The sequence below is a fragment of the Cebus imitator genome, unplaced genomic scaffold (genome assembly GCF_001604975.1).
Source record: "Cebus imitator isolate Cc_AM_T3 unplaced genomic scaffold, Cebus_imitator-1.0 Scaffold240, whole genome shotgun sequence".
NCBI classification, from domain to species: Eukaryota; Metazoa; Chordata; class Mammalia; order Primates; family Cebidae; genus Cebus; species Cebus imitator.
Window position 1 is genome coordinate 1,282,808 of NW_016107555.1, and position 17,332 is coordinate 1,300,139.

A 17,332-nucleotide genomic window follows, 5' to 3' on the forward strand; every position below is an offset into this window, starting at 1 on the left:
GGAAGGGAGGGAGGGAGGTGGAAGGGAGGGGGGAGATAGAAGGGAGGGAGGATGGAAGACAGAAGGGAGGGAAGAAGGGAAGGAAGGAAGGAGGGAAGGAGGGAAGTGGAAGGGAATGGAGGAAGGAAGGAAGGGAGGGAAGGAGAGAGGAAGGAAGGAAGATGAGAGGGAGGGAGGATGGGGGAAAGGAAGGAGGGAAGGGAGGGGAAGGAAGGAAGGAAGGGAGGGAGGGAAGGAGGGAGGGAGGGAAGGAGGGAAGTGGGAAGGAAGAAGGCTGGCCATCACCAGTATAAACCACTCTGCAGACCAGCTGTAGCCTTGGCAGGGCTCCAAGAAATAGGTCTCGGTGGTCCGCTTTGATGAAAGAGGGAATTTCACTTTATTTATGTATTATTTATGCCCAGTACACTCAGGAAGTATTTGCAAGAGCAGCAGCACTGATGTATTAGAATAGGCTAAAAGAACAAGAGCCCGTGGGTGGGAGATAACCGAGCAGAGCTCCTGATGACAGGCCCGCAGAGCCCAGCCGCCTGGCACACCCCGCTCGGAGAAAGCCTGTTCCTTGCCAGGGCCCGAGGGGAACCAGGTATCAGGACAGATTTCTGAGGTGCAGCTCTCCAGCTCCCGCTTGGCGGGGACTGTGCCGGGTGAGGAGCTGGCTGCGTTCCCCAAAGCAGTTTGGCAACTGCTGGGACACAGCAGGGGCCCATGTGAGCCTGGCCAAGAGTCCCAGGAGGGTGGGGAAACGGGCAGGTGAGAGTGGCCAGGTTCCAGGACTTGACCCTCGGGCCTCGTGGAACAAGACCTGGGAGAGTTCAGCGCCTCCGTGCCCCTCACCCACCCCGGGGCGTCTCTGACTTGAGATTCATGACTCGGATCAGCTCCCCCTCTAAATCTAAATTTACCTTATTATCAATTTTTAGCTATTATTCCATTTTATGCCCACTAATTTATTAATCTTGGAACCCCCCAAAAACAATAAAGCTGAAGCTCCAGGATTTTATTTATATCTTTAAACGTGATTTTTATGACTTTTTATCTAAAAATTCATTTAATGTTTATTGCCTTTCTTACTCATGTCGCCGTTAGGCCGGCAGCCACTGTATTTAGATGTTTCCCTGCAGGCGCTTGGGGGTCCTGGCAGGAAGCAGCTCAGGTGAGGGGAGCCCAGCAGGGGCAGAGGCACGGGTGCCAGCCTCCTAGGGGACTACTGGGTTGGGTCCTGTGCCCTTTAGCATCCCCGGCCAGGCTGCACACCTCCCTGGTTCCTTTCCGGAGCACGCACTGTTCCCTGCCACTCTTACCTCTGCTCCCATTTCACTTTCTGGCTCGAAAAAGAGCTTATGCTGCAAAAGCAATCTAGAACATTCCTCGGAGAGGCTGGGGGAGCCTCCAGCTTGAGGACCGAGCATCCCTCTCTGCATGACCCCCCCGCAGAGTTTCTCACTGCTCCTGGTGAGACTGAGGGGCCCACCTTCCCATCCCCCACTGGATGGCACACCGGTCCTCCCTCCTGAGCAGAGATCCAGGGTCCCCACCTGGCTGGTCTTCTTGGTGCTCTCTGCCTGACCAAGGAGCCCCCTCCTCGGATCTCCTGCCAGCACAGATGCCCAGGGGAGTCTCTCCTGTCCCCCAGGGCCAGAGGTCCACAGGCACTTTCTGCCTCATGATGGGGCGGGGACGGAGCACCACGTGTCCTGGTGCTGCCTGGTTCTCCTGGCTGTCTCCCTCATCAGCTTCCTGTCTAGGGGTGGGGACTGGGGAGGTGGCGAATGGCCAGCTTTTTGAGGTTTGCTGCCCCTCCTGGTTTCTATGTGCTCTCAATTGCCTCCACTTCAAAGAAGCCAAACTTCATGGCCAGACAGGGCCACCCGGTCCCCTGGGTCCCTTCAGGGAGTGAACCAGGCCTTCTGACCAGGGAGATGGGGTTGGACTCCTGTAGGCTCTGCCGTCTAGGGGACTGGAGTTCAGATTCTTGATTTATTGTGCCCCTGTGACCTTCTCCAAGGAAGGAATTGACACCTCTGAGCCGCAGTTCCCACATCTACCGAGAGGGATTCATACTACCCTTCCTTCCGGAGGGTGGTGAGGTCCCCGGAAGGGGGCCCTTTCCTCATCCTCCTGGGTCCTCTATGGCAGAAAGAGCTATTTAATACTGTGGAAGGACGGGGCCAGCCAGAATGCCAAGCCAAAGGTCAGCCACTCTTCCAGAGACCCCTGGAGAATGAGTCTGGGGGAGCCTGCCCACCCCTGCCCACAGGAGTCCCCCAAGAAAGTACAGTGTTAAGGGCTGTTTTCAGGGAAGGCCCTGGTCCCAGTGGGGCAGCCTGGGCCTGAGGTGTGGCCGGCACCTGCCTTTGTAACCTGAAGGCATCAGGGTTTGGGGATCCAGGCCAGCCCTCTTGCTGTCTGGCCTCAGTCCCCTGGCGTCAGGGCCACAAGCCGTTTTGGGAGACACCATTGTGGGCTGTCTTAGGAAAGAGGCTGGGCTAGAGCCCTGGTCAATGATGATCTAATATTCCAAATCTCCGCTGTCATCCAACCCTGGAGGCTGAATCAGACTGCAATCCATTTAGCTCAAACTCGTAAAGCAATTCACTATTTAACAAGTTCTGAGGCCCTGTGCCTTTGCAGGCAATATGTGAATTGAATCATCTGGTCTAATCTAAGATTAATACAAACCAAATCCTTCAGCGAGGACAGTCTTGGGAGCAGCTCCGGGACTTCATCTCATTGTCTTTGGCGAAGGCGGGTCCCAAAGAAGCCCTGACTCAGCCAGCCTCGGGGGTGTCTGAGCGAGGACCAGGAGGCAGCGTGCTGGGGGAAGGAGCACTGGCCTTGGGGTCGGATGAGGCTTGTTGGAACCCTTCTGCCTATTCCTAGCCGGGTGACCTTGGACAAGCTGCTGAGTGCGTCCAGGCCTGGTCTTCCACACCTCTGTGCGACACGGGTGTGCAGCTAGAGAACCAGGCAACAGGAGTCCGTGCCATCTTCTTCTTGGCCCACGCACGATCTAGCCACGGCCTCCCGGGATCTGCTTCTGTGTCAGGGTGCCCTTGGGAGCAGAAGGGCTGCTTGGTCCCCCTCCTGCGCCTTGCTTTACCTGCTGCTGGTTGGGGAGGTCTGGAAAGTGCTGGAAGGTTTTCACTCCCACCTGCTCTTTGAGGAGCACCTACTTCTTCCTGATGTCTAGGCTTTGACAGGAAAGGAACCACATTTTTACCCCCTGCTGTGAACCCCACAACGCTGCCCTTGGTGGACGTCGGCATAGCACACTCAGGCCCTGCTTCTGCTGACGGATCTGCCCTCTGGGCTGCAGGCCCTTGCCCAGGTGGTGCCCCACCCCACGGACAGTCCTGGCCTTGCAATCCAGGTAGGTTAGAGTCCCTCCCTGGTGCTGTCACCTGAGTCTGGAAGAGGGAGACTGTCCTGCCTCTTGGGTCACAGCTGGAATAACGGGACTCTGGCCACCTGCTGTACAAAGTCAGCCCGACTGCAGTGGGGAGGAGGCCGTGCAGGGAAGGCATAGAGAGACAGGAATGGAGACGCGGGATGGCGGGCGGGTCACAGCCAGAGTTCCAGCTCTGAGGCTACGCTTGAGCCAAGTACTCAGAGCAACTCTGAGCCCTTCCTGGAAATCTGCTTCAAGGCACAGTCTGGACCAGTGGAGAAGGGCAGAGCCATGAAATCACAGGGCCTCTGCTTCAAAGGCAGGGCCACCTGCCAGCTGCTCACCATGGGTCCCCTGGGGGAGATTCTGCAGAACAGTATGTGGACTCACGCACTCACCACCCCCAGCTTCACCCGGCACGAAGGACGCAGATGACAGAGCCGGGAAAGGCCTGCTGTCCTGGCCAGTGGCAGACCCTGCTCTGTATGCATTTTGTCCACCTGGCCCAGCCTTTTCTACCTGTCGTCCACCTGGCCAATTCCCTCTCACCCTTTTGGCTCGGCACAAATGTCACTTCCTCTTAGGTGACTTTGCTGACCTTCCAAATGAAGAGGGGACGCTTCCATCCTCCAGGCTGCTCACGCCCTCTTGGCACTCTGCCCTTAGCACCAGGGCTGTTGGATTTGGTCTTGTTTGCCTGGCGCCTACTCTCTCTCTCTCCTCCACGAGGCTGGGGGAGCCTGGGGGACAAGAGCTGAAGGTGGGCACAGAGTGGACAGCAGTGAACACTTGCTCACATAGGATCTAGTCCCACATATCCCTTGTACACCTGAACTACGGCCCAGCCAGCCCAGGACACCCTGCTTTGGAGGCTGCGGCTGCCACCCCGTCTGCCCCCGGTGCTGCCTCTCACCTGCTCCTGCCCCCTCATTGCTTCAGGGTAGTGCTAAACCCTCACCTTCTAGGTGGATCTTCCCTTGCCTTCTATGAGCTTTGTCTTCCGTCAGCTTTATATCCTGGATATATTTTAAAAACGATTCATCTTTGTCTTGGGTGCATCAGATACAATCGAAAGAGATAAACCAAGCACCAAAAAAATCTATGTTCGCTCAGATTGCCTTTGTGTAGATAGCCACTTCCCCAGCAGGAGAGAGATGTGCCCAGGGGAGCCTCCGGGGCCAGCCACAGGGGCTGTGGGGTCAGCCACAGCCAGCCTGACCATACTCGCTGGCCCCTGCTAGTGGCCTGGCCACTGGGACTGGGGCAGGACTGTTTGCAGAGGAGATGGCAGAGGGACCCTCATAAAAGAGGATTATAGGTGGGGATTTGCTGGGAAACACCCTTGTCTGAGGCCCCAGTGGGTATTATCCTTGCATTAGAGAAGGTTTGGGGAAGGAGAAGGGAGGGGAGCTAAGGACTGAGCTTTTCCATCACAGGCACAGAAGGCTCTGGGAATCCTCACTGGCTGACTCAGCCCTGCCCAGGTAGAATAACAGGTGCCAACCTTCAAGCAGGCCGACTCCCCAAGTCCTCATCCCTTGAAGCCCTGACTCCCCCAGATCATGGCCCCTGGGTCGCAAGCTCCAAGTGTCTCAGACAAGCATCTCTGAACTGGTCCCAGCCCTTGTTCTCTCATGTGGGAGCATCTATAGAGCTTTCTGCACTATCCACCGTGGAAGCCCTCAGCCACATGTGGCTGTTGAGCGCTTGAAACGTGGCTTCTGCAACTGAGGAACTGAAGCTTTGATTTGATTTAACTGTACTTCATTTAAATTAGAATTCAAACAGTCGCAGTGACTAGTGACTGCCAAGTTGGATAACCCAACCTTAAGGAGACCCTTGGAGCAACGCCAAAGTTGTTGTCTTTTCCAGCAACCCGTGAAATCAGACGCTGGGCTCACACTTTCCCATAATGGGAGGTTGACAGCAAGCCCCTGCCTTCCGCGAGTTCCCTGCCTCCTTGTGGGAGGTGGACACAAGAAAACTGCATGAAAGGGGCTTCCCGGGAGAAGGTCTTCATGGGAGGCCAATGAGAAGTTCTAGGGTCATTTTGCTCCTCCAGGGGAAAAGGGCCACGTGTGCTCATACTCAGGACTAGGAAACAAACATCCCAAACGAAGTGCTGTTTGAAAGGCATTTTCTGGCTTTCCTTGTGTCTGTGTCATATGCAGTCCATGACCTTGCGCACGCCTGGGCCACGCCCCGCCTTCCCTTCCCTGCTTAAGGCCACACATCCTGTGGAAATCACACATACTGAGCACGTGCTATGCAAACATCACTAGCAGTGATTTAAAATTGGGAATTTTTTAAAGGACAATATAATGCACACTTTTCACAACCGGACAGGTCAGGGGTCAGCAGGCAATGGTCCGCAGGCCAAATCTGGCCCACTACCTATTTTAATTTTTTAGTTTTTGAGATGGAGTCTCACTCTGTTGCCCAGGCTGGAGTGCAGTGGCAAGATCTCTGCTCACTTTAACCTTCACCTCCCAGGTTCAAGTGATTCTTCTGCCTCAGCCTCCTGAGTAGCTGGGACTACAGGTGTGCACCACAACAATCAGCTAATTTTTTTTTTTTTAAGACAGACTCTTGCTCTGTCACCAGGGTGGAGTACAGTGGTGCAATCTTGGCTCACTGCAAACTCCAGCTCCCAGGTTCAAGCAATTCTTCTGCCTCAGCCTCCTGAGTAGCTGGGACTACTGGTGTCTACCACAGCATCCAGCTAATTTTTTTTTTTTTTTTTTTTTTTAAGATGGAGTCTCACTCTGTCACTAGGGTGGAATGCAATGGTGTGATCTTGGCTCACTGCAACCTCTGCATCCTGAGTTCAAACAATTCTCGTGCCTCAGCCTCCCGAGTAGCTGGGATTAGAGGCACATGCCACCATACCCAGGTAATTTTTGTAGTTTTAGTAGAGACAGGGCTTTGCCGTGTTGGCCAGGCTGGTCTTGAAGTCCTGACCTCAGGTGATCTGCCCACATTGGCCTCGCAAAGCGCAGTGCTGGGATTACAGGCGGGAGCCATCACGCCTAACTATTTATTTTTCAACAGCTGTGAGGTAAGAACAGTTTTTACATTTTTAAAATAGCCGAAAGAAGAATATTCATGACACTTGAAAATCATCTGAATTCAGATTTCTGCGTCTGTGGTGGTCTCATTAGGACGCAGCCCCATCCCATTCTGCCTGCTGCTCCTTCCCTGCCCTGGTGGGGACCTAGTAACCCCCGAGGCCTCCTGGCTCTCAAAGCCGGACACACCTGCTGTCTGGCCTTTAGCAGGACGTCTGCCAGCCCCCAGGATGGGTGAGCCGAGGCTGTGGAGGTGAAGAGTGAAATGACCCGAGGCAGAGTCCACATCGTCCCTCCGCCGTGTGCCCATGGCCTCGCTCTGACGGGTGTTCCCAGGGTCTACTCCTACGCCACTGGTTTGGGGGCTCTGGGAGGGGGACCTGAGCTGGACTCGGGCTGAGCGGGGTCTGCGGAGGCAGCATGGGGGGGCTGTCCTGGTGAGTGGCGCCACGTGCAGCAGAGCCTGCAGGCAGACACGTAAGGCCTCCTGGGGCCAGGGGTTCACGCACTTGAGCAGGGACACGGGTGGGGGCTGCCCTGTGGCCCACTGGGACCTTCAGTCCCCATCTGCTCCCCAGAGCTCCATGCCCTAAGCATGTTCTGCTCGGGCCACCTTGGGTAGGTTGCTGGGTCCTCTGCAGCTTTCCCTGAGGGGTGCATGGGAGGCGGTAGGAAAGGAATGGAGGGCATATGTGTCAATCACAGAGACAGGGATAGGCAGGGGAAACAGAGACAGGGAGAGACAGAGAGACAGGCAGGGAGAGACAAGATAGACGGGGAGAGACAGAGAGACAGAAAGATGGAGAGAGTGGGAGAGACAGAGACAGATACAGAAATGGAGAGAGACAGAGAGATGGGGAGAGACAGAAATGGAGAGAGAAAGAGATGAGAGAGTCAGAGATGAGGGAAATGAGAGAGAGGCAGAGAGAGGGAGAGACAGCTGCAGAGATGGAGAGAGAGACTGAGAAAGAGAGCGAGAGATAGGGAGAGACAAAGAGAGAGAGGCTGAGACAGACACACAGAGAGAGACAAAGAGACAGAGACAAAGAGACAGAGAATCCAGGCCAGCGAGACAAACAGATACAGAGATAGGAAGAGAGAGACAGAGATATTGTTGGGGGCGGGGCAGAATCTGCCGCATCAGATGGGACCGCAGAGAGCTGGCCGGGGAGGGAGGTGCCCACCATGTCCCAACCTGTCAGGGGCTTCCTTCGTGGCCGCGAGACCGTGGCCGTCCAGCCTGCAGGAGCCCTCTGCGGTGCGGCCCCCACGCCGTTCCAGGGGGCTCTGCGACAGAGCTCAGTCCCTTCAGCAATGCCGCTTTGTTTTTTGAGGCACGCGCTTTGAGCTGAAGGGAGCTCTTGTTGGCTGTTGTTGGTTTTCCCTGTAATTTCATCTTTACTTTTTTTTTTTTTAAGAAGCCCTATAGTGTCATAAAAGCAATTTTGAATATTCATGAAAAAATGTTTCCTTGCTCAACTGCCAGGTGAAGGGGAAGCTGCAGGCCCGAATTCCCCAACAGACCTGATTCGAAGGCAGCTTCATCTGAAGGGCGACATCCTCCCAGCTTGCCTAGAAATACCTAGCTGCTTCCTTTCTCTCTCTTTTTGTGGATACACAGAAACAAGGGAACCCCCGGCACGCACTCCCTCACATTCCCACACACGTGTGCGCCTCACACCTGCGCAGATTTACTCACGAACCCCAGGATGTGGCTTCCCCCAATGAAAAGCTCAACCGGGGAACCCCAGGGGACCCCGAGAGCGTGATCAGAAAGCGGCAGGAGTTGCACAACACAAATCACTACAGACAAACTTGATTGCTTTTTTGATTAGTGGGTAAAGGGAATGTATTCTACACACGGCCTCCTGGAATATCGTTCGACTAACCCCCGGTTGGCTTGGTAACGACCTTGTCATATGGCCTGGAATCTGGTGAAAAGACGGCAACGTGAGGGCAGTGGGGGTGGCAAGAGCCAGGGGTCAGGGCTGGGCCGTGGCGTGGTTTGGGCCGAGAGGTGACTGGAATGGGAGAGCGTGTCCCCTGTCCTCCACCGAGTGCTTTTCCTGCCGCTGGAAACTTCCCCTCTGCTGTGCTTCCCTAGGCAAACCCTGCTCATCGGTAAAGCTTTTGCAGCCTCCTCTGATGTCCTCTTCCGGTGACAGTCACTGATGAGGGTGCACATGCCCAGGGTTCCGAGGAGTGTCCCAAGGATTCCATTGCTGCATAAGCCCTCAGCCCACACAGCCACCCTAGAGAAAGGATTAGAGTCGTACCCACGGTACAGCCTAGAAGGACGAGGACTCTTGGAGCTCAGGCACACATCTCCCACCCCAGGCAGGCTCCACCTCTCAGGAAGGTCCTCGTGGCCACTCTGGAGGGGAGGGGACTCAGCAAGGTCCTCATAGCCACTTATCAGGAGGGGACTGCCGTGAACCTCTCTCCCCACACAGACAGCAAACCTCCACTCCACACAAGTCCACTTTCCTTGAAACTGAATTAACCCTTTATGCCCTAAATGCAGAGCCATTTTTCAAGGTTGTTTTCTAGCGTGTATTAGAAGTCCTCAGTGTTCAGGGTGCCACAGACAAAAGTTAAACACTGACCATCTCTGGAGTCCTTTCTTAGGATCTGTGTCTTGGAGCTGCCAGTGGGGAGAACTGGGCCATCTTTATTCAAAAAGCCTAAAGCCCCGTACCCTCCGGAGCCCCCATTGTGGGAAGGCAGATGGAGAACAAATAACCGGTCATCAGCGTGAGCCCATGTGCTGAGCCAGGCAACATGGAAGGGTCGGATTGCCCAGGGCTTCCTGAGTCCCTGGGGCTCCTGGCATAGCTCTTTCCTCCTCTGGTACCCTTTGACATAGTCCTTGCTGTCGGGGATCTGCCCCCCCTGCACTTTCCATCCCTCCTGCCATCCCAGGACCACCCTTCTCATCCAAAGAGACCAGGGGCATGGGATTGCCACAGTGGTTAGAGCAGTGTCTAAAAATGGAGTAACTGGGTTCTGGAGCGAGGCCGGGAGGGTTCCTTTGATTAAAATGCATGAGCCTTCATGTAGAAATGGCAGCGTTTCCTTAACTTCATTTTGCGTATTGGATGGTTCTGGGGCAGTTCTGGATAAGCCAGGTTGTCGGCAGACAGGTGTTGGGATGCTTTGTGGAGCTGGGGGAGTGGGCCTGGGCCTTCCTCTTTTGTACAACACAGTTGGTGTTTAGGAAATTCTCACTCATGAGTGTGGGGTTCAGGGAGGCTGAAGCCCAGTCCAGGCAGACAGGCAGGCAGTTGAGGGGGAAGTGACGGTGAAAATCAGCCACGGTCTTTCCAAATCCAGAAGAAAGCAGTGGACAGAGAACAAGACAGGTAAAGAGGGCGAGTCATTGCCAAGTCTAGAGAGGAACAGAGTGAGGAAACAGCAGATGGAGGCCCCTTATTTCAAAGGGACGGGAGAGACATCCCTCAGCCACTGATGTCGCCCTCCATTTGGCTCGTGACATGAGTCAAAGTAATGAACCTGCCTGTGAGAACATGGAAATTCCAAAGGAAAGAGGCTGATGAAAGTCACAGGTGGGTTGCTTGTTTATTGCAACCAAATGCTTACAAAAAATGTCCAGACATGAGTCTCCTTCAGCAAAGGAGTGAGTTATCAAACAATGAAAACAAAACACCGTGTCTTGAAAACAAGAAAAATCAAGAAAGAATATTGCTTTCTTAATAATAAATACATTTCATGGGCAAGAATTGCAAGGGAATCGTTTAAATTAATTTCCGCTTTGTTTGTTTGGTTTATACAGGGCTTAAGTCCCAGCTGACAGCGATCTGTAAAAGTTCTAACACATTGAAATCTGATTTTCTTGCAGCCAGAATTCCATAGTCCAAAATGATTTCTCTTTCAACTCTGCCAATCAGAAAGGCAGGGTTCCAGTGGACTCCTAGTTCAACCAAATTGCACTTGGTCTTTTGGAGGGTGTCAATAACATCTGATCAAAGCTTTAAATTCGGAACTGGTGGCATTTCCCTCTGGAGATCTGGTTCAAGGGTGTGGGGGACAACAGTGAGATTACAATGAGCAAGGAGAGGCGGGGGAGGCCTTTTCCCACCTGGTGGATGTCCTGGGGGCTCCAGGGAAGCTTCCTCTCCTCTCTGCCTCACCCCTTCTGGAGGAGGTGCAATGGGAAGCCAGGGAAACTCTGAAGCTGATGGAAGGGAGATCATTCCAGTCTGGAATCAAAAGCACCAAAAGAAAAGGCTTTGGCCCTGGCCTTGATGGGGGCCCCCATGATTGGGTGCCGTGAGACTTCCCTCTCCAAACTGACAACCTACTCAAGGCCGGGCCCCTCCCTCCCACTCAGACCCTCCAGCTGGATTGCAAGAGGGACCTGATCGTGGCTTCTCCTTAGACCCCTTCTCCATTTCACCAGCAAGCCTGGCCTGTGGTGCCCAGCACACACAGGCAGGGCCACAGAATCAGGGCAGGGCGGTCTTCCTCACCAACATGCCAGCCCCAGTGACCCCACCCTCTGGTCAACTCTGCTCACCTGGGTCTAGGTGACGGGCCCAGAACCATCCTGACTCACAGTCCACCCTTCTTGAACTTGACTTACTACCCACTTTCTCCAGCCTGGCTATGTCTGTTTTCCAAAACCAAGTCCATCTGCAAAAGATGCAGGATTACTTAACAAACAAATATATGAATAAACAGGCACAGTCCACAAGCAGGGCTGCACAAAGGCCCCACAGCTCTAGAGGCCCCTCCTGAGGGCGTGGGTGCCGCCCCATCCTGTTTTCCCCACTCCCCCCGCATTGGGCTCATGCCGGCCAGGGCCCCCTGACCAGGAAAGGTCTGCAGTGTGTGTGTGTGTGTGTTTCATGTGTTTTAATCAATTCTATAACAATCAGTCCTTCCCTGTTCCCCAACGGGTCTTAACCTAGACCCTAGGAATGAACTACAGAGTAACTCCAAGCCCCTGAAATTACAGGCAAATGCAGACATAAGTACATTTCCCTGGTCTTTGGCTATCCTGGGTTCTCAATGCCTCTATGGCCCCCAGAGGGTAAAGCACCAGCTGCCTATCGAGTCTGCCGGCTGGCATGTCCCCACAGGGCTTGGTAGGTGCTGTCCCAGGACCTTAGTCTTGGAGCTGGAGCCAGACACAGAGGCGCCCTCGGGTCTCCCTGGGCCGCCGGCGGCCACGGCCCCTTCTTGCTCCTTCTCTGTTGCGCCGTCTTCCTTCCTTCCTTCCCCCTTTCCAACTGAATTCTCGTTTTTCCTCTCTCCCTAGTGCTTGTACGGCTGCTATGTCCATTCCTCCATCATCCCCACCTTCCACCGGAGGTGCTACTGGCTCCTTCAGGTAGGTGGCTGGGACTGGATTCTTCTTCCGTCACTGGTGCTCGGGAAGGGTCTGTGGAGGGCACTGAGGGCGTGGGGCTCCGCATGCAGCGTGGCTTCGGGCTGAGGCCCTGGTGAGCTTGCCTAGGGAGACTTCGGCCGTGCGGCACTGAGGCCAGCTCGGTGGCTGGGCTGGTGTTGTCAGTTGTCAGGAAGGGGATAAGACCTGGTGGCAGGGGTCACCCTCGCCCACCGATGGGAAATAAACTAGGTGATTCCAGCTTCCAAGGCGCGTCAGTTTTCTTTGGATGAGGACAAGAAAGAAGGCTGAGTATCCTGCCCTGAAATGCCCGTTGGCTGAAAGCTGCAAACTCATTTTCTCTCATGGGTTAGTTACCAGGCGCGTGTAGAAAACGGGCTCCCGGAGGTTGCCAGGCGCAGATGGATTGATTGGGATGGCTCTGGGGAAAGGAGGAAGGAGCTCCGTAATCGATTTGTGATGTCTGCTATGGCAGGGAAGGAGCAGGTGGTGGCTGGGCATGCTGGCCATTCCTGTGGGAGAGTAGCCTGGGGCCCGGATCTCTGTCCACGGTGTTTGTGCACAGTGTTGCTGAGCCAGGGGCAGGTGGGTGCGGGAGGCCCACCTGGCCTCTTGCCCACTGGGGGTTGTCTGCCAGCTGTCTTGCCTGCCATGTGGGCCGGAAGGTCTGAGGGATCCATGCAGTGGACATAGGTCCTTTTCAAAACACATCCTCTGATTTGCAGCTGTTCTCAATAGAACCCATTCCCTCTGGCCAGCCTCTGTCACCCCAAGATCTCACTGTTGCCTCTACCCAGGAGTTGCTGCCTGAGGCCTTTCCCGCTATGGTTTCACCCTCTGTTGTTCAAGGCAGCAAACCCTTGGGCCTTGATGGTTTGGGGATCTCTCTGACCTGGCGGGGGTTGTAGTTGGAGGGCCTGGTAGCAGGGAAAGCAAGCCCCCACATGCTGTGACACAAACTCAGGGATAAAAGAGTCACACATGCCACGGAGTGCAGAGAGGCTGATGATCCCAGGAGAGCTGGTCTGGAAGGCGCCTACAGGGCCGGAGCCATCTCAGTGCGTAGGCCAGGGCTCAGTCTAGACAAGGCTCTCTACCCGTCGGCTCTGCCCAGCGCCAGCCTCCAAACCCTTTCTGTTCTCCCTCAGTTCCCAGAAATAGCTGTCTGTGGTTCAGCAAGTTCAGTGGCAAATGGCGCCCGAGGCCATTGGGGATGTGCTGAAACACAGAGGCCGCTTCCCGATGCCTTACCCTGTCATCAGTTTCCCTGGCTCTGTGGCCCCTGGAGGCTGGCGTGCTAGCACCTGGTTTTCTAATTGCTCAGACCTGTGTCCTTGAGATGGGAGTTTTAGCATGGCCGTGGGATGTGGCTTTCAGCGTGTTGTTACTAGGAATTGATCCAAAGGTGTTCCACCCCTTGGCAGAGGGTTTCCTCCTCTCCCCGATGCATGGTGGGGTTCCACCCGAGGGCAGAATTCTGGCAGCTGAGTCAGAGTTAGAGCACAAATTCTGGCTTCCCAAGAAACACCTTTTATCCAAAGCAGCCTGCAGCCCTGTACACTCCTTCCTGGGCCTCTAGACCTAAGGGCCTGGTTTCTGTCCCTTTGCTTTTCGGTTTTCATGCCCCCTGGTCAGAACATGTCTTTGTCCGTTGCCCTCCTGTCGGGGCAGCCCCTGGAAGCTGGCGTCCTGCCAATAGCCCAGCCGCCCGTCCTCCAGGCCTGTCCTCCCATGCCCACGCGTCCGCCTGCCTCCCCTCATTCCATCATGCTCTTGCAGCTTTTTAATTCCACTAAATTTACTTTCCTGGAATCGGACACCACTGGGCGGCCATGAGGTCCGAGCTGATGACTTCTCAAGCTGCATTCTGCTCACTCCAGGTCCCCCCTAGATTCGGCTGCTCCTGTTCCTCTCCTCGGGCCAGGCGAGGGGAGGGGTCCCGCTCTCTGCCCCATTCTTCCCTCGCTGGCGCTCCCATTTCCCAGCCTCCACATGCTGGAGACGTACCTGGACTGATTCATGTGTGTCTGGTTCGTTACCTCCCAGCTGGCGGGGAAGCCGGAGCCTCCCTGAAGGCTGGGGTGGCAGGATCCAGGCTTCTTCATGGCCGAGCTGGGGCCTCTTCATCTTCTCTGCCCGAGCCCGGGGGAGCCATCCCTCTCCTCCCGTTCCTCTGTGTCCTCAGTGTCACACTTGTTTCTGTGATCAGATCACAAAGAGGGAGTGCACACAGGTGTGGGGGTCTCCTGCTCCCCCGCATCCGCGTGGGGCAACAGGAGGTTAAGGAGCTGAGGCCAAAGCAATTAGCGCGACGCACGTCCTGCTCAGAGCCCAGAGCCAGCGTGGCAGCCGGTGGCGCTCAGGGCAATTTGTTCTGGTGCTAATTACACCACCAGGATAATGACGGTGTGGCCAGGTTTAATTTCTCTGATGTTAAGGAGGAAAGGAGGCATGAGACACTGGCTCAGATGGAAATTGGCTCAAGTTTGTCTCTGACACCAATTACCAAGAAAAAGGATTATGTGGGGTCAAAGGTGTCAGGGCCGTGACCGTGGTGGGAGCTGAGGAGGGAGCCAGCCTGGTCCTCTGAATGCAGGAGGCACTAGGAAAGGGAGGGAGTGCTAGCCATGCCCTCTCAGGCCCCTGCAGGGGGTGAGCCTTCTAGAAAGGTAAGGGCATTGGAGGAAGGAGGGAGGGAGGAAGGGAAGGAAGACGTGTTGTGGAAAAAGGAGCAGCACCCACTGCCCCACCTTCGTCGCCTCAGCTCAGTGGCTGCCTCCTGTCCGCCCATCGTGAACTCACTCCTCCCCTCTGAGATGCCCCAGCTGATGTCACCCAAGGCCACTTTGCACTTAGTGGGCATGTCTGCTTACATGGGCTGGGGTTTTCCTCTCCACTCAGTTAGCTCCCCGAGGGAGAGACATGCGTTCCTGTCTCCCCTGAGTGCCCAGCACGGAGCCGAAGCCACTCCCAGGGCAGGAGCCAGCATTTGGGAGAGCCAAGCTCTGCCATGATGACCTGTCCACCCCAGGACAGGGATGAACATGCCTCGAAGATTCAGGGCCTGGAGCGTGGGGTTGGTGCCAAGACTTACAGAGGAGGGCCCGAGTTGACAGGGCACTTAAGCTTCTGAGTCATGGGGCTTTCAGGAGAGGGCGCTGCCTTTCTGTCTGTGTTTGTCTGTCTGTCTTGCAGGCTGTCTGTCTCTCTGCCTTTCTCTCTGTCGTATTCTCCTTCCCCATCTCTTCATTGCTGACAAATACTACATTAGGCTGTAAGCGAGGAGCCGGGCAGGAAACCCCTCACACAGGGCACTGACGCCTGTTTGACCCACAGGTGAATAAAGCCGTAGCTATGACCAGTGGGCACCATGTGAGGTCACCGGGACAGCTGGGGAGGGACCAGGTGACCTGAGCTCAGTCCACTTCAGCCAGGCAAGGCCACCTCTTTCCCTCTGCTGGCGGCACACATCCTCAGCATCTCGGGGGACTCTGTGTCACAGCTGACGGACCTTCAGGCTCCCTGAACCTGCTCAGTGCATTTTCTAGAAGGATCTCTGAGACCCAGTGAGAGCAGGGTCAGGCCCAGGACACCCAGTGGTCAGGAGAGGAGCGGGCTGTGCTCCGGTCTCACAAGGCCGTGGCCTCTGCCCCTACCGCCTGATGTGGGTATCACCACAGACACTAGGCCATGAGCCTCTTGGGGTGGAAGAGGCACAAAGGGGTGAGCTGGACAGAGCAGCCCCTCCTGTCTGGGATTTTCTGCTGGTTTCAAGGAGTGGGCAGCAGAGGTTCAGGGCCCCTGACCTCCCCATGTGCCCCTTCTCCAGGTCCTCTACCTTCAGTCCTCTGCATTCTCCGCCTGCCCCCTCGGGGGACCAGGTCCCCATTCCAGGCCAGACTTCCCTGCAGATTCTGTATGGCTCATTTGGAAACTATTTCTGCTTCTAATGAGTGTTTTTCTCTTTGCCCTTGTCCTCTAAAATGCTTAATGACTGCTTTCCATACCCGAGCGAAGCGGGGGTGTGTCCCTGCGTGGCGCCATTGCCAGGCCGGGGTTGTTTGGCTGCCAAGCCCGGCTTGTTTGGGTGGAGGCAGAGGGGGCTCCTTCCCGGCCCACCCTGGCAGCACGGACTGAGCCTGCGGGAGCAGGAGCACAGCTTCGGGGAGACGGGGACCCCGGGGCCTGGGGAGACGGGCGGCAGTGCAGGCCGGGCTCTGGCAGCTCCGGAGCAGGCAGATGTTTGAGCCTGAGTTCTGGGAGTTGAGCTCCTCGTGGGGGCCCTGGATTCAGGGTCCGAGGAGCGGGTTCCCGCTCTGCCTGGACCTCCCTGAGGACCAGTAGCCGTGACCATGCCACTGGCCGCCTCTGGTGCTGACTCCCAGCTGGGCAGTGAACCTCTACCATGTGCTGCCCTTCACCGGGGAGAAAACAGCCTCCCAGAAGCGCCACAGTGGCTCAGTCAATGCGGGACACCCATCGCCGCCCTCTGCTCCTCCCCTGGGGGCACATTATAACCCGTTTATAGAAGAGGCATTTGAGAAGCAGAGAGATTGGTGCCTTGTCACAGATCACGGAAGTAGCCAGGAAGTGGGACAGCTGCCTGACCCCTAGCCTGGACACGCTCTGTCTGCTGCCCCCGCTCTGTCTGCTGCCCCCGCATGAGCCTCTGCCGGCCCTGGGTCCCCTTAGAAGTAGTGGGTGCAGGACACAGGGGTACCATCACCCCCAGAGCAGACACCATGAGGCTGAGTACCACGGGCATTGTGGCCAGCCAGAGCCTGCCCACAGCAGGCTTTTTGGCTGATGCTGACAGGTGGGGGACTTGGGGCAGGGATGATGCCAGCTCACCATGGGGTTCACCCCAGGCTGTCCTGGCCCCAAAGGGCCCCCATGTCCAGGAGCGAAGTTGCCTTTGCCTGGGACTCACCACCTCCCAGGAGAGAAAGAAGATGCCTTCTTGATGGGGCTGCCTCTGGGCGGGATCCAGGCTTCTCCTCACAAGGCCTGGGGCTCCAGAACCAGGTTCACAGGACAGAGCTGAAACCCTAGAGCCCCAAATCAGTGGGCATTTCATCCCCAGCGTGGTCAGCTTCTTGTCCACCCTCGCGCTGGGAACAGGGTCTCCTAGGGTGGTTCCCAGACAGGGGAGGAGGGCAAGGCTGCAGGGAGAGACTCTGAGGGAGACACCCGGTTCTGTTCCTGCCCCAGGCCACCTGTCCCCCATGGCAGCCCCGAAGAGTTCGCCAGAACATGCATCTCTTCCCTCAGAGCAGGTCCCATTGGCATCCTCATTCCTTTGGCCCTTAGAAGGAGCAGCTGGGGCTGGGGCAGCTCCATGGCAGAGGGACCGGCATTCCTAGAGCCCAGGCTTGGAGCTCCCACAAGGAGAAGGGGGGGAGGGAGAAGGAGGAGGAAGAGGAGGAAGGAGGAGGAGGAGGGAGAAGGGGGGAGGAGGAGGGAGGAGGAGGAGGAAGGAAGGGGGAGGAGGCCTGAGCTCCC

The 17,332-nt window shown here is 56.0% G+C and overlaps 1 protein-coding gene across 14 annotated transcripts in view; it reads left to right on the plus strand.

The window, feature by feature from the left end:
* CAMTA1 (calmodulin binding transcription activator 1) overlaps positions 1 to 17,332 on the plus strand; it is a 963,406-nt gene that overhangs the window by 658,596 nt on the left and 287,478 nt on the right. For 13 of the 14 annotated variants that reach the window (XM_017498373.1, XM_037727793.1, XM_017498371.2 and 10 more), the window contains one exon: positions 11,741 to 11,812. The exons of the other annotated variant lie outside the window; for it this stretch is intronic. In XM_017498373.1, the coding sequence (XP_017353862.1) occupies positions 11,741 to 11,812 (72 nt within the window). The remainder of the gene's footprint in view (positions 1 to 11,740; positions 11,813 to 17,332) is intronic. 14 annotated transcript variants of the gene reach the window in all.